The 16,620-nt window shown below is 43.7% G+C and overlaps 1 protein-coding gene across 1 annotated transcript in view; it reads right to left on the bottom strand.

Annotated features, from left to right (window-relative positions):
- insra (insulin receptor a) overlaps positions 1 to 16,620 on the bottom strand; it is a 34,626-nt gene that overhangs the window by 16,338 nt on the left and 1,668 nt on the right. The window contains exon 2 of the mRNA XM_003975383.3: positions 10,693 to 11,241. Within this exon, the coding sequence (XP_003975432.3) occupies positions 10,693 to 11,241 (549 nt within the window). The remainder of the gene's footprint in view (positions 1 to 10,692; positions 11,242 to 16,620) is intronic.

The following is a 16,620-nucleotide window of genomic DNA, read 5'->3' as shown; positions in this document are numbered from 1 at the left end:
GGAATGATGTCACAGGCGTTGCACACCTGGATTTGGGGAATAATCTGTTAGTTTTGGTTCCATCAATCCAGAGAATCGCGTTTCTCACAGTCCTCAAGGTGCTTTTTGACACATTCCAGGTGGACTTTTATTTTTCTTTTATTGAGGATATGCTTCTGACTGGACACTGCCCCAAAGCCTGGTTTGGTCAGTCAACTGTAGCTTCTTCTATTTTAAAACGATGGCAGCCATCATAGACTCTGGGGAACCTTCAGTGCAGCTAACCCTTTTGTAGCCTTCCCCAAGGCTTTAAAAAAAGGTCCGGAGGCAGTTGTAGGACCCTAAATAGTCAGGTGTGTCTTTCCAAATCACGTCCAGTCAGTTGGATTTAGGACATGTTGACTCCAGAAAGGTGCAGAAACATCTTAATAGATAAGCAGTAGAAATGGAAGCCACCCAGAGCTAAAGTACAACTACTGAGCATAGCGTAATGAGAGGAAATTTGAAAATTGCCTCTCTGAATGTACTGAAAGCATGAGCTAGGTGTACTAGTGTGTGTAGGTATTGTAATGAGGTCATGTGTAAGGATGAATGGCGGTTTCTCAGATGTAAATACAGCTAACTGGCCTGCCTACTGGGATTAGCTTCTCATCCACACGAGCCAGATTAAGACTGTTCAGCAGCAGTGGTGATAATGAGTCGCTGACATTTGGGGCTGTTCACGGGTCATACTGTAAAAGAGTGGAAATGTCTATTATGAGCCACTCACTTGTCCAACTCCAACAGTCAAAAAGGCAAAAACTGGGTGTGGTAACAAGATTCACAAAAACCATTAATCTTAGTAATCTCTTAATTCTTTGGAAGAGCACAATATGTAATGATATCATTTTTTTTTCTAAGGAGGATGACTCATTTGCATGGTGAGGTCAGCCATTAAATTAACAACAGCCTGGACCCCCTCTCCTCTCCCCCTCACAGAACTACACGCTTAAAAGTACGTGGGGAGCATGTGTTTTGAGAGGGCGGCAGCAATATGAGAATGGCAACGTGTGGGGGAGGCTACAGGGGGAGAGTAAAAAAAAAAAAAAAAAAGAGATATAACCACCTTTTATCTGCCAGACTAAATATCCCACTCCGTGTCAGGAATGGCAACACTAATCCTCTTTCAGGAGAGGAAAACTGCACGACCGATGAATTTTCATACTGTTTTTGAAACCTTTCGAAACCTGCCCTTCAACTTTTCCTCAAACACATGCAGACTACGTGAGTACACACACGCGCGCACAAACGCACACGCAAAGCTCTGAGTGAGTCCTGATCCTGAAGCAGAACTCCATGTCGGAGTGCAGGCCCAGCAGCAGATCCACCCTCAGCGTTAACCAATGTGTTGGCTAGCTGCAGGAGCTAGCCATTCAGATGGCCTCTCCCATCTCCGAGGAAGAGAAGCGCACAGTTTAACCCTTTGTGTCCCTCTCTCATCAGGGCGGTACAATAATAGGGGGAACACATGGTGAAGGTCTTAAGCCGAGGAGAAGAAGCTACTCGGCGCTTATTTCTTGCACAGTAATTTGCAGGGAGGCAAATACAAAACCACTCTTTACATTTTAGTAGGTAGAAGTTCGAATCTAAAGAGGCTTGAATCTAAACAATCTTGTTTTTAAAGTGCTGTGCGGAGTGGCTCCAGCAGCGCGTCGTGTCCCATCACGTTAACAGCTCATTAGGAATTTTACAGATTTCACGCCACAGAATTTCCCTGCACTCCTTTTTTTTTTGGAATGTGAATGGAGCTTTTATGAGTTGACATTTTGAGTTACATATATCAGTTAACAACATAATGTTTAAAAGTGTAAAAGTTTTTTTTTTTTTTCATGTTAAGGTAAATAATACATTTCAGTACAAATACAGTAGGTTGTAAATCGAATTAATAATGTTTGGAATATACACCTGAGAGCACTGCAAGTTAGTGTTAAAATAGCCTTCAAAGCTTTTATAATCTGTGATGGCACACAAGAACACAGATTCATTTTCTGTGTGCTTGTCATAAATGCTTTTAAGGTCGACGCTGTGATGACCTTTGAGACCGAGGCCTCCCCAGGCCATTGTTGCTCTCTGGGAGGAGGACAGGGAGGAGACCGTTTTGGGGGGACGATTGTCATCATTTCCTTAAAATATGCAAATCTCCTAACATAAGTTCTTCGCTATTATACAGAGATCATCATGCACACAGAACATCGGCCCATTAGTTCTGCTCAGCTTCAGTTAGTTCTTCTTATCACCTCCCTTAGATTGTTTCCATAAAAACAGTGAACTCCATAAAAACAGTGTACGACAAAGAAACCACGTGGGATTTGGAGATCCGACTGCCCGATCTTGAGCACCCGTATTTTAAAGAAAAAACATGGAAGGGTCTCGTCAAGACGGGGGTCTAATGCGACAGAAACGGCGGCTCAAATTCCACCGCCAGAGGCGCAGGAACAGAGCTACCCGATCCCCGAGGCCAAAATCGGACAACCACAACCAACCGACGCAGGCCGCAGGGACGAATACACCCCAACGCGGCGGTGCCAACTTGGAAATGAGAGGAGAAGTTCTGCTCGGCCTGCCAATAGCAAGCTTCAGTAGCACGGGGTGTTGAAAAGGCAGGAGGAATCCGCATCACTCCGCAAGGAATGACTCATGCGGCCCATAACGGTTCCTTGTCTGCAGTTCGCAAACAATGTACATATTCTGCACGCAGGGCTTTTCTTTCTGGTATGAGCCAGCAAGTGTGTCCTCGTCACTGCTACCCTAAAGGGGAAGACTTTGATCTGAATGAGAATTTAAAATGACGGGAAAAGAAGCAGAGCGCTAGCTGACTCTTCCAGCCAATCAAACGGCTTTACGTGCAACAGATTACTGTGATACTTCAGTCTTGTGACAGCATCTTCTTCAGATTGATGAAGCTTCTCTCAGCCTAAATTACATCATGAACTAATTAGTTCCTCATGTACCAGGCGATGGTAAAGCCAAATAATTCAACCACGTTGCCTCATAAATTAAAGACATTAATTAGTATCTGGCTTGGGTCTAGTTTACACCAGCTTTGTTAATTTGTATTGGTCACACACTGTTTTATGAGCGTCAGCACTGATTTAACAATGTTTTTCCGTGCTTAGTCTGTCTCCTTTTTACATTAATTAAAGCATGGCTAGTTTCTGAACCCGTCTGTGGTTTACAGCTGATTGCAGAACTTTAAATCCAGTTTCATTGACTATGTTGTTGTGAACCAATGGTGTGTTCATGTCATGGTGGAGAGCATGTGACACTTTGACTGATTTTCCTTATTTAAGCCACAGAACAAACCTGTATTTTGTCATTTATTGTAAGAAATGGCCCTCAGAACATTCTGTTGAGCACCGTCAGGGCCATGACACGGTCTAGATAATTGTATAGTGCTTAAAAAACACAAGAACCACTTCCTCTTTGCCACACTTGAATATACTCCATCTCTAATCCAATTTCCACCATTTTTGGTGAAGACTGCTTCTTTTTGAACATACTGATCTAAATAATTATGAAGAAACAACTGCCAAGTGAGGAACTGTGATGTCACCTCTGTCAGTCAGGCTTCTTTTGTGTCAGCTGACTTGACCGACCTTAAAGCTCCCATTACTGCTGATGGCAAACGGGGATGTTTAACTTTCTACAGTCATCAAGGAAGCGCTCTGGGCTGTGTGCGATTGCCATTTAATGTCTTGTGTGCTTCCTGCTCTACACAAAAAGGCCAATCCCAAACTGCCTAACTTTGTTTGAATCGGGTGTCTCGCTAAAAGGAAGCCTGACGATTTAACAGATTAGCACGGAGAAAATGTCTGTGACCCCTAAATGCACTAATGTCCGTTCACTCTATAATACTCTGTATTAGGCTCTTCATTGCACTTTGCACGTCATTATGTTAAATGTAATGTTCAAATTCAAATAAAATGACATTCAATGTAGAACATTTGTGTGTTTGACAGAGAACTCATGAACACACGTGAAATTCCCCTTTTAAACGTTTGGGTTTGATTGCAAATAGACAATATTTAAACAAAATAAAGTTCTAATCATTTATCCTCTCACTCAAGAAATCAAAGAAAGAATTTCATTTTATAACAATCAACAACAAATCTTTTATTTGTTGTTCTCATGGAGAAAACTTGCAAAATAACCATAATAAAAACGAGTTTGCAATTTATTTTATTTTATTTTTTTTAAATCTGAGCAGATGTGTTGTCATCAAGTCGATCTGAAATTCATTTTAGACACATATGAACCCAAAATGCTCAGATGATGTTGTGTTGACTTCAATTAACTAAAACTAGATGCATCAATTAAAGGGACTAAAACTGCTTGTTGCATATCATTAACTGCAACGACTAATGACCTTAGGTTTTCTGGTCAACCGGTCCGACCCTGCAGCAGCAGCAGCAGCAGGATGTCGTCTCTGGTGGCAACAGGAACCGTAAACAGTTTCATTAACCAGCTTTAGCCTCCGTTAATAGAACAAAAACACACAAACAACATGGAAAAGTAATTTTTGTTTTTAATGCCGCCGCACCTCTTGAGCCATCTCAAGGTAGGGGATTGGCTTCGTCCGTGACCAGAATGGGAATGACGAACGCATTCAGTCGATAACAGACAAATGACGCACGCCATGACCTTGAATCTCCATTTACTTCCTGGTTCCTGTTTAGGCGAAAATATTAACAGTATGTCTGACTGACTTTATTTACCCGCGATGATATCGGAGCTTTTATGCTTCAACGCAACATCACAAAATACTTTGCATTTTTTATTTTGATTCAACGGGGTGCGTCCAGTTTTTAACAGCGTGCTCCAAAAGACCTGAACAGAAAGCAACATTAGCTGATGTTTAGAATGTCGTGCCGTGTTGGACCGACTTTCCTCATTCCCATCGATAATCAGGGCGTTGTCGCTCTCAATGCCATTTGTGAGGATAAACATTTATATATTTTGTGTTCCTTATCTTTGATTTCACAGTTTTGTTTCCGGGGTGCTTCAGGTTAATGTTAGCGTGACTATAGTAGCGATGGGATGATCTTCACTGGCTGTTGCCTTCTTCTGTTTGCAGCCTTGAGTACACACAGGCTAAAATATTTAGGCTTGTCTCAGATGGACTCGGCTGTTTTGACTGTACTCAACAGTGATATTTTGCCACACGTCTCTACGGGTGCAGGAACGCGCCGCCTGCCTATTTTGCATGTTGTGAATACATGTGGCGTTGCGTTTTGAGCGTTCCATGCAATTCCCTGAATCTTAAACGTCCAGAGAAGATCAGGAAGTGTATCAAGCAGACTTGCCCCCGGTTGGACCCTTGGCTCCGCTGGGCCGATAGTGAAACTGGGCACGGCCGATATCACAAAAGTAGATCATGAGAATCTGATAGTCATTGGAACTCCAGAAGCATCTGCTGTTTCTGACGCACAGCTGCTGTCTGATCAGAGCCGATTCTCCCCGTCAGCCACAAACGGCCTGCAGAGTTATTCCGGCATTAGCCCCGACCTGTTACCAATTAGATAAAAAAATAGGGCAATAAACTATTTGACAATCAGAAAAAGGTTTCTTCACGAGAAATATTTCTAAAAGGTTCTTAATGTCTAAACAAAGTTTGGAGGGGTCGACGTCATGTGAAAACTCGAGAAAGTGGATAAAAGCAATAAAACGGCACTGTGCCGTTTTATTGCCGGTGTGGCGAGCGTGCACGGCGCTGAAGAAACGCCTGTCGGCCAAGCTTTTACGGATGCCTGAAATGTCTGGGATTCCATGGGAAGGGCTCCAGTAGCTGAACAGCAAGGGTTCGATGGGTGCAGCTCCACGAGGGCCGAGTGCCAGAGCGGTTAAGTCAGCTCAGAGAAAAGAACTCACGGTGAGCGCGTGCACTCACACGTGTGTGTGGATCTACCAGAATTTGACATTACATTGAGCCTTAAAAATATATATATATATATTTCTAGCAAGCCCACACATCAGACATATCATCTGATTTTAATTTCCCCTCTCTATGGCTAATGAGGAAAAGAGTTTCAGAAGAAATCAGGTCAGAATAAACAGAAATGCTACTATGGGACGAGAGCCGCTGGAGTATTTATGCAGAAATTTCAAGAAAAGCATCTGCTTCATGTACTTCGACGGGGTTACAACCCAGAGAGCTGGGCTAGATTTTAAGTTGTGCCACGTCCAATCCAAGAGGGACGGAGGGGGGGGGGAGCAGTTTTCCTTTTTCCATCGTTCAGTGTCCTTCCAGAAAACTGTTCTTATTCCTTAACAACGCCTGCTTATTTTGCCTTTAGAGGTTCTCAGGTTCGACAATATCCATCATCTCTGTCACTTGGTCATTTTCTGCATCGCAGTGAAATAATTGCCAAAGTGAAAACCAAACAGTTTACACACAAGCTGGAGAGGGAAAGCCAGGCAATTCAGTAGTTTCTTCCCACCAATTTCTAGGAAAAGGAATGACTGAATGTTTTTACTGGTCATGCGCATAAACAGTATGTGCTGAAAGCCGCAATAATTTTGAGTTTGCGTGCATGTGATTTAAAAAAAGCAATGGGGGGGTGGTCTGACATCTGTACTAATTATGGATTTCTTTGACTTTTGTTGAATTTTGAAACTATTTCCTTTACATCTAGCTGTAGCGGATGTTGTTACAGCCGCGCTACAGGATACAAATGCAAAACTCTTATCAGCAAGTGACAGAGTTGCACAAAAAACAAAAGTGATGTCATTAAGTCACAAAAACCTATAAAAAGCAAATATCACCTGCACCTTCAAGTCATAAAACTGGTAAAAAATACCCTCCGATTTGCGCCACACACAGCTTTACTGACAGCTAAGTTTGTCCTCTTTCCTGCGTGTCTGACCTCGAGGGGTCACCTGCTAGTATTCTGGTCTCATAAAAGCGTCTGCTACTACGAAGGTGCCACCATTTATATGCGGCTCGGAAGCGTGGCAACAAAGACAGGAAACAATTGGGAAGACCTCTCCGTAAAGTTAATTGCCTGCTATTGTTCGGAGCTGGAACATGTCTTGGCGCCAGCGCGGCCGATTGCGTGTGGGAGCTGCAACAAGGTTGACAGAAAAGGGAACCGGGGGCCAGGACTCATTGCTTTCAAGCTCACCCCTCCTGCGCCCCCTTGTACGTGACCGGTGACCTCGCTTTTCCTTCCGATACGGCCAGAGTGAATGACGTCCGTGTTCATATCCGCAATTACACCACACTGTAACTCTCTAGCTTCCTAGCGGCGCAAACCAACAATGGCTGTCCACCAGGTCTGCGGCGAACACGCGGGTTATGTCCTGCGGGAGATTTCGAACTCACGTCCTCGAGCAATAACCAACCCCATCTTGTGATGTGTACTCTGATTACATTTGCAGAACACTGCGACACCGCTCTCGCCACAGGTTACGTGAATGCAATGCCGTCTGACCACGTGTGCTACAATTGGACCGAGAGCTGTTCTTTACGTTACGGGTGCCCACTAACCCGCCCACAACCTCCAGAAATAATAGGATCATGTTTAATAAAGTGTGTGAAATACAATTCAGTGGGGAAATAAAAGGCGTGCGCCACTTACACAATGAAGGGACGACACCTCATCCATCACGTTTGATATGATTTCATGCGAGAGGCTGCTGATTTATGCTGCTGATGAATGACTGGATTACAGGTTAGAGCTGCATGATCAGAGCTTCATGGCCAGATGACACCAGACATAAAAGCATAATCAATTGGCCATTATCTCCAAATGTGTTGGCAGGAGTAAGTTAACACAAGTAAATGGTAATATATAATATATATCAATTTTTATGTGGGATCTCAGTCTGTGTTTACAGCAGACCCAGAGGCTAAAGATCACCAACTTGAATTTTTGCAGGGTTTTAGAATTCTTTTACATGCGCGGCATCCAAAATCTCTGCAGATTTTATAGATTTAGTTTCAGGAACATGACCTGAGTTATAAAATATAAGAAAGGTTCAAGATGGCATCCTGAACACAGATGGAAACTCAGAGATAAGAATATACACAACAACCTTCAGAATAAAGAATAAAAGAATAAAATTTGGTGTGTGTGCCTTATACTGGTGATCACTGGCGATAAACACAGGAAACATTTCAAAATACTGACTTTTGCTGCTAGAAAGAAACTCCTGCTGTTCTGGATCATAAATGCTGCCCTAACAAAAGAAAAAATAATCACAGGTGTTCCCTGCTTTTTTTTTTTCTTCCTATCAAATACTTCACATTCCTGCTTCACTCCAAAAATGAGGTTTTCTAAAAGGTCTGGGACCCCTTCTTGCAGCATTTGAGCCCACGCCGTCATCCTCCTTGCAGTGGTTTCCCCATAGCAGCTTAGCCTGTCCTTGTCACTTTGTCTTAAGTGCTCGCTATCTAACAAGAACCTTGTAGCCTTGCTATGTTTGTACGCCGTGTTCTGGGTGTCATCTGGAAACTGCTTTGTTTTGCTGCAGGAGATGGAAGGGGAGAAGGCAGGATGGAAAATATACAGATATTTTCTTTTCTTTTTTTGGTCAGGTCTGAGCAGTTCTTTGTGTTCCGTATTTTGTGAAAATGTAATTAAAAATATTTTAGAAAAAAATGACAATTTAAGTAAATCAAATCACAAAAAAATGGGGAGAACAAATCTGTTGGGCGGGGGGGTAGGGTCATGGCAGTTTATATATGGACTATATAGACACTAAATTACAGTTTATACCACAAATGATTGACATGATTGTTTTTGTCTGGCATGTTCCCAAAAGACAACTGAGGGAAAATTTAAAAAGAGGCATTAAAATTGATTATATCTGCAATCATGTTTTGGCCACCATTATAACTATTAACACTGTGTGTTTGTGTGTGCAGCCAAATCTAATCGGACAGTGGTCATTACCTGCAACCTTGTTTTTCCACTCTGCTGAACAGACGCACAGTTTGGTGCAAAATGAAGTAGGAAATAAGCATCGGCTGCTCTGGAACAGCCAAAATGACCTTTGGTGAATAAGAAAATGGGTTGTGTCTTCAAACATGGGCTTTAAGCCGAGAGTTTTGTTTTCTGTCGGCATTAAGATGGCAGACAGTGTACAAACCACCTCTGGCACTTCACACGATAAGCGCTGGCTACAATTTGCAAGATCAACATGTTTCAGGTAATATAAAACAGCTGGACATGGATGGAGAATGGGATCCTTTTATGAGTTAAAGAGACATTATGCAAAACTCACCTTTTCAGAGCTTATTAGCATCTGAGGTGCTTCCCTGTCTCATAGGTGTCAGGTTTTCAACAAATAATTCAATGTTTACTGGAGTCAGTGAATGTGTCTCAAATGAATCACGTTCACTTGGAGAAAACGAGCATAATACTGCATGTCCCTTTAAAAATCTCTTTCTGGTGGGGATCTACAGCACAACTGTGACAGTAAGAGTCATACTGGCTGGTAATACAGACTGTAAACAGTATGGAACTTTAAAAATGATTAGCTCTGCAGATGACCTAACAAGGAACATCTAAGGAGGACACACAACTGAAAACGTTATGCTTCATGACGAGTGCTTCACCCTAGTGCTTAACAGAACTTTCCATGCTGCACAGAAGGAGGGTTTTCTCTCCCTTTTCAGGCTTTGCCGTTGTCCCCGAACTAATGTATGTGTGTAAATGTGTGTGTGTGTGTGTGTGTGTGTGTTACCATTGCCCCTAACCTCAACCAAGTCACTTCTTCAATTAAAGCCGAAGTAAATTAAAAACGACTGACCCTCTACTCTCCTAATTGCATCTCTGGTGAAAGTATACAAAAAAACCCCAAAAACCACAGGGCTGAAACCACAAGACCACAGGCCTTGTTCCCTCTACATTTACACCCATGACTACAGACCAGAGCCTGTTTTTTTCCGTCCCACTAAATAAGGAAATCCTCTTTCCTTTGAGAAGCAACACTAGTATCTGGACCCAAGCACATAATCAATAGCAGGAAATATCGAACATTTCAGAGCCTCCGAAGGCCGTACCATCAATACAGATGTATTGATTACCACATTAACAATGTGGCAGAAACTCCTACAAAAGAGCCATTAATGTGCGCCGCTCTGTTACATAAAGGCGTGAGCAAGGTGTTCAGACAGCACCCATGCGCCAAATTCTTCTGGGCGCTCGAATTTGAACTCCTTGGCACCGTGGAATGAGAGCACTTGACATTTTATGGTAAACGCTGCAACCCGGTGACAGGAGCGGAGGGCAGTGGGAGGAAATGTGCCGTGACGTTCCAGGTTTTCATCACCTTCTCAACCCGACACAACCAACGACAACAGTCTATTTAGGAAACACAGTCAAACTGGGAACTTGTTCTGTCATTAAAAAAAAGGACCATTCACCTCCTTTCAAGCCTTATTAATGCTGATTCATGATCACTGCGCCGGTGGCTTGTGAAATCTGCTTGTTATGGCTCATCAAATGTCAAACGCTGAGTTTTATTCATAAAAAATAATTGTGGGGCATTTATTTAGCCATTTCCTATCTGTACAGAATTTTATGAATGTGCTCAGGTTCCTTCGAGCATGCCACAATGGCACCACTTATGTATTCGAAGTATTGCTCCAGACTCCAGTTAATCGAGAGTCGTGGACGCAGTAAAAGATAGCACACGTGAGTCGGGCAAGTATAAGAAAAGGACTCTTACTTCTCTGACAGTATTTCTGAGTCCAGCAGCGCTCGCTGAAGTGGCCGTTGATGGTGGTGGTCTGGCAGGTGGTCTTTCCCACCGACGCCCCCGGACACACGTCTCCGCACTCCCTGTCGTTTTTGTTGGCCATGATGTAGTTGTCCTCCACCGAGTCGAGGATTTTAGACCAGTCCAGTGTGGAGAGGTAGCAGAGGTCTGGGTTCTTCTCGATCCTTACGGCCCCTCTGGTGATGTTCATCAAGCTATGGAGGCCGATCTCTCGCAGCTGGAGCATCTCGAATATCACCAGAGCGTAGTTGAAGAAGAGGTTGGTGCCTCTGATCACGGTGAGGTTAGGGAAAAGGTCGCTGAGGCTCTCCAGCCCATAAACCCGAAAGAGCAAAAGGTAATCGGTGACCACTACCAGTTTAGGGAAGCTGAGGCCTCGGAAATCCTCTGGCTTGGTCCCAAAAATGAGTAAGATCTTCAGATGGCCTTCGATAACGGTGCAGTTTTCCAGAGCCTGCAGGTTGGTCGCACTGTTCCGGATGTCCTTGCTCGAACAAACTGGAAAGAAAAAAAAAAGGGCGAGTTAAAAATCACAATTATAGTACAAAAATAAAAAACACAATAGGGAGGCAGGGTTTTCACTGGCGGACATATTGACACTGTGAACGATGCACTAGGACGTGGTCTATTCTGCAAGACTGGAAAAACATGTATGCAAAGGTCAGACGTGGTTGCTCGCGGAAGGATAAAATAACTCTCTAGGTAATTAGAGGGCATATTTTACAGGAAAATATGCTGCTATTTCCCTGTCTTTGATGAAGCCCAGACCAACTTTACTGACGTTTTGTTTAGTAACCACATATCTGGCCGAGGTCCAGTGTCAAATATGGAGTCCCGTCCTGAGTGGGGCTGTGCCTGGATGATGTGCGGACTTAGAATTCATAAGTCAAAAAAATATTCGCCAATACATAAAAATATTTGCCTGCGCGTAATAGCTGCAGACGGCACGCGGCACGTTCTATCTACGACTCACCGGGCCAAGATCGAGATTGATGAGAAATTTTTAAAGTATGCTGTTACACACATGGGGTAGATTTGCACAACATAACGCAAAGAATTTATTATTTGTTGTTTCCCCGAAATGACTCAATGAAACCGTTCCGTTCAGGTCGTCAAACACCCTATAGGTGATGACGGGCATAAAGATATTGTCCTTTGCAGGTTCAACGTGGGCCATTCCAGGTGAGGTATCATACTTAAGGAAGACCCTGGCACATCAGGACGACTGCTCAGCTGTGCGAGGAAGCTGTGGACCTGCTAAGCACGCGCCTCTTTATGGCAGTGGCTCATTTTACACCTTCTGTTGCATAATTGCAAAAAACAACCAGCGCGCACATCGAGTGTCCGATTACCGAGCGTCCAAACAACAAGCTTTTCACTTGGTGACCTTAAGCAGCACGCTCGCTCGGCGGGAAATATCAGCAACCAACTTTGAGGAGTGCGCACATGTCCTTACAAGGTATTAAACTGCAAGCTATTAAAACAAACTTGGCATTAAAAGGTACATTTCTCTGAACTACAATGAGATGTGCAGCCCTCTTTGCGGTCTCTGGAATTTAGTCAAATGGTAAGCATGAATGGCATGCCATGAGCCTGGAACCTTCCACGCATCCACCTCCCAAGCAAAAAGTTTCCTAAAGTTCGCCTTCTAAAATAAGAACTTGTGATAAAAAAAAAATGACATCAGCGTGTGACAGGGACAGGGGTTCGGCAGATGTTGTTATGAAGACAGAGTGACCCCGTGAAGAAGGCCAGTCATGACAGGGCGGTGAGTTCAGGGTCCTATCAGTGTTCACTTTCAGCCAGGGCGGTATTTTTAGCATCACATTCCCAATAGAGAATCTAATACACTCCGGCCCATCGAGGCTCACAGTGGAAACTGGAACATGGCAGCCCTGGTGTGTAAGTGAGAGATTTTAGAGTGGGACCAGAGAAAGAACAAGCCCTGGCTGACATCACCATGTTTAGAAAGAAAAGCTCTGGGAGAACATTTTGAAACGCCATTTCAGCTGAAGAACAGTACTCAAAAAATCAAACACGCAGGTTGCTCAAGGTGGTTTTCCTATTTAGCAAGATTCTCGAGTCATGGCAGGAATTATTATCTGCCCCCCCCCAAAGAACACCAATAATGTCTGAAAAGTATCTCTTCTTCTCTTCACGTCTTCTACAAACGTGTCCTACAGTCTGCTGACAATGCTTGAATCCAAAATGAAAGCCAACAAGCGCAAGAGGTCGGGAAGTAGAGCGAGAGCGATTCAGACTCAAGGTAGTAGATGTGCAGTGGGAAAACACAGATCTTCACTGATAACGCCACATCTGAAGGCCACCTGGTTCAAACGGTGGCAGGGAAAACCAGCCAAATATTCAGGAAATCCAGGCCATAAAGCGCGATCGTGCTGTATTTTTCTACACTTGTAATGTGAGAATCCTGAACTTCACTGAGACCGAATGATTAATCTTGGATTTAAATAAAACGATGATAAATTTAATGTGTAAAACTATCTCTATCCTGCAAACGTAACAGTGGGCTCCAAGTATGAAAAGGCCGTAATGCATCTGCTGTCGTAAACGGGGCCCACGAGAGACGGCGGTCCGACGGAACATAATACCAGCGGAGCTCGGACAGAACTGAGGCCTCAATAAACACGCAGAAGCGAAAACCCGCTGATTGGGACACTTCCCCTTCCACGGTTTTGCTGATTCTGTTCGTTTCTGAACCAGGTTTCAACTCCCGAGATCCACGATCACGTCCAAACTGCCAAGATGACGTAATCTGTTTAAGGTTGTGCTGCAACAATGAAAAAGCATCGCTGTTTATTTATCGCCCCTTCCAAAGTCAGACTCAAGAAGTAGCACCTTGCTACTCTGGCTGCAGGGAATTAGACCTGACGATGGTTTGAAAGTGGCACAACAACAACCCCAAAGTGTTACAACCTCATTGCGTAATTGAGTCAAGAGTCACTGTCGACAGAAGAGGCTCTCCTATAAATGCGGCGTAAGCAGGGCAGGGGGGTAAAGGAGCCGCTGCTTAGCGTAACCGCGATAACAGAAGTATAATGAAGTGCAAGTCAAGTGTTTACAGTGCTTTTTCTTCAAAAACAGAGAATTGGAGCGAAGGAAAGAGTCTATAAAACTGCTAAGTTTCCTCTTGGGACTGTTTGAAGTGTTTCCTGTGGAGAAATGGCTGTAGACCAAAGATCAGTCAGTGATTCGGTTGCCCAACAACCGTGTCTGCTATTTTTTTGTTATTCTTTCTCCGAAAATAAGCAGTGGGGCAAATATTATCTCTAAAAAAAAAAAATGTACGAGCCTGGGAACAGGCGTGTTTCTGTGAAAATAGGTTGCGTTGCTGATTGGACAACTTTGCTCAGAGTTTTATTACTTCACTTTCAAGGTGTTTGCGGTTGTTAAATGTGAAACGGCCCACCAAGATGAGGTAGTTGAAGCTGTCGGAGCCAAAAGCATCCTGGAGCAGGCACGTCAAACACCTCATGACTCTGAATCTCGGGAGAGCGCCGGTGGTTATATTTAGCCTCTCTGTACGGGTGTCTTTAGGGAGGCGGATGGGCGAGTGAGAGCTTCGTCCCCGCACAATCGCTCTTCCTGTCGCATGAATCAAGACAAGCGGCTCTCCGACTGTTACCTTCCGACACGTGAGCGGGTTGGTGTTGAGACGAACCTGTGATGTTGGAAACTTTGGCAGAGCGATCAGTAATCGCAACGCAACCTGATCAAGTTTGATAGCCCCGACCAGCTGAGGTCCCCAGATCTGCCGCTCCAATTGAATTTTTTTTTTTAACCATTTTGCATCTATGCACCTTAGAAATTGATCTGAAATGACATCAACATGAGAAACCTTTTTCAAGTTGATCAAAGCACTTTAAGCATCTCCATTATTGTGAAGTTAATAGTAAATAATATACCACTATAATACTATATACATCACCCAAAAACTACAAGAGTCACCTTTCTAGATCTTATATACCATTGCAACAATTACTAAACCATGACAAAGCTCACTGCATGATCCAGATCTTGAGAAAAGTTGATCCTGCCAACTTCATGGCAGTTACACTGAGGACAATCATACATTCAGAGTCCAGATCACCAGTCAAATCCACTCACTTTATCTTTGGGTCGAATTCAAACCATGTTTTGAAGTTGTATTTGTTGCAAACGGGCATAAAGTCGTCGTTTTTGTCGAGAGAGGCTGATTTAAAGGCTCGTGTCGCCTCCAAGTTTCCAATACGTCAGTCTGGTAAGTCAGAGAACCTGACCAGCACAAAAAGAAAACCGAATAAAAATCATATTTTGGTTTTTTAATGCCAGTCGGGACGCATTGAGCCGCTTTGCCTTCTCATTTCTGAGAGGGACGCAGATCACTCAGGAGCAGTTTAGCATGTTCAGACGCTAAACCAGGGGAAATTTTCCATTATCCCCACAATTTGGGGGATTATCGTCAGGAGGTATCGAGTTCTAAATCTAAACTGAAAACGCACGAGCCTCAGGGCGAGGTAGGTCAGTTCAAAGGGAACAATTTGTATATCTGTGAGCTGTCTGACACACTCCCAACGGAGAATGTGCACAGAGGTTCCATGTGGAGATCTGAAAGAGACCCTGTACAGCAAGGCGTGTGCTACCTTTGACAGCTGCAGGAATGCGACTCAGTTTAACCAAGTCTGTGCGTGCATTATGAAGTATATACGTCTTCCTTTAAACACAGACAGATGTGACACGAGTCCTCCATCAGGCTCTGCAATGCGCTGCCTGCACCCGACGTGTTCGCACTGTTTTTGTGTGTATAAACGATGTCAACAAATGCTCATTCACACCTTCATATCACAGATAATATTCTAGGTTTGTCAGCACAAACTAACGACCCCAACTAAAAATCCTCACATTTTACAGCAGGCAATATTTAGGTCACCCAGATTCATGCAGCTCTTAAAAAGACCCTTAGAAGATTTCAAAGAAAAATCAGAAAACATTTAAAAAAGGGCTTTTACCGGCACAGGAGTAAGCCGTTACTCAAATTTTCAACTGCCAGACGATGCTGAATAATTTAAATCAATACACACCGGCACTAAATATAAGCTCTGTTTATTAGGTGAATTTTTCCATTAAGCCCAGCTGGACTGCTACCAACAAGTAGCTCCAAACATTTCCTGACTTCCACACTAGTCGGTCCAGAGGGGGCGAGGGGGCGGGCGGGGGTGTCGTCGCTTCCAAATATGCCTGAAAACTCTTGCTTAAAATGGTTTGATGCCACCACACCGAGAGGACGAGGGGCGTCAAACACCGCACTGCCACCGTGACAGCACACAGGGGGGCTCAAACGACCTGAGCTACACACCATTTGTAAAACAGATAGACAATATTGCATAATTCAAATTGTGTGTAGGTTTCGAGGTTATTTAGAAGACAATCACTGGGTCGTGCCAAACCACAGGAAGCACCACAATCTTTGTTTTTATAAAGCTACATAGTTAACTACTGTTTACTTGATGCATTAGAAAAGTGACAGAGGGAATTAGTGAGCATGAGCACACGTTCTGGTGAATTTGACCAGTACGAAAACATCTCCAGGCAAGTGCAAACGTTTCCATTCATTCTTATCAGTCGGACTCGCCGGCTGGTGGGTATGAAGGGATTGTCGGGGGCTCTAAAGAGGACTTATTGTTACATTCCTGCACCGGCCACAGCAACGAGCCCTGGCTTTCCAGTCTACAATAACAGGCAATTAATTCTTCTAAATCCTCCGTCTACATACTTGTGGAGGACAAGGCATTTTGTTTACAGGTCCTGCTGAATCAAATGGCCGATAAGTGTCAACCTTTGTCCCTTCAATGCAGTGGGTGTCTATAAAACTATTAACCT

The sequence above is a fragment of the Takifugu rubripes genome, chromosome 22, assembly GCF_901000725.2.
Source record: "Takifugu rubripes chromosome 22, fTakRub1.2, whole genome shotgun sequence".
NCBI lineage: Eukaryota > Metazoa > Chordata > Actinopteri > Tetraodontiformes > Tetraodontidae > Takifugu > Takifugu rubripes.
Note: the sequence above shows the minus strand (reverse complement) of the source record. Positions and strands in the feature narration are given on the sequence as shown.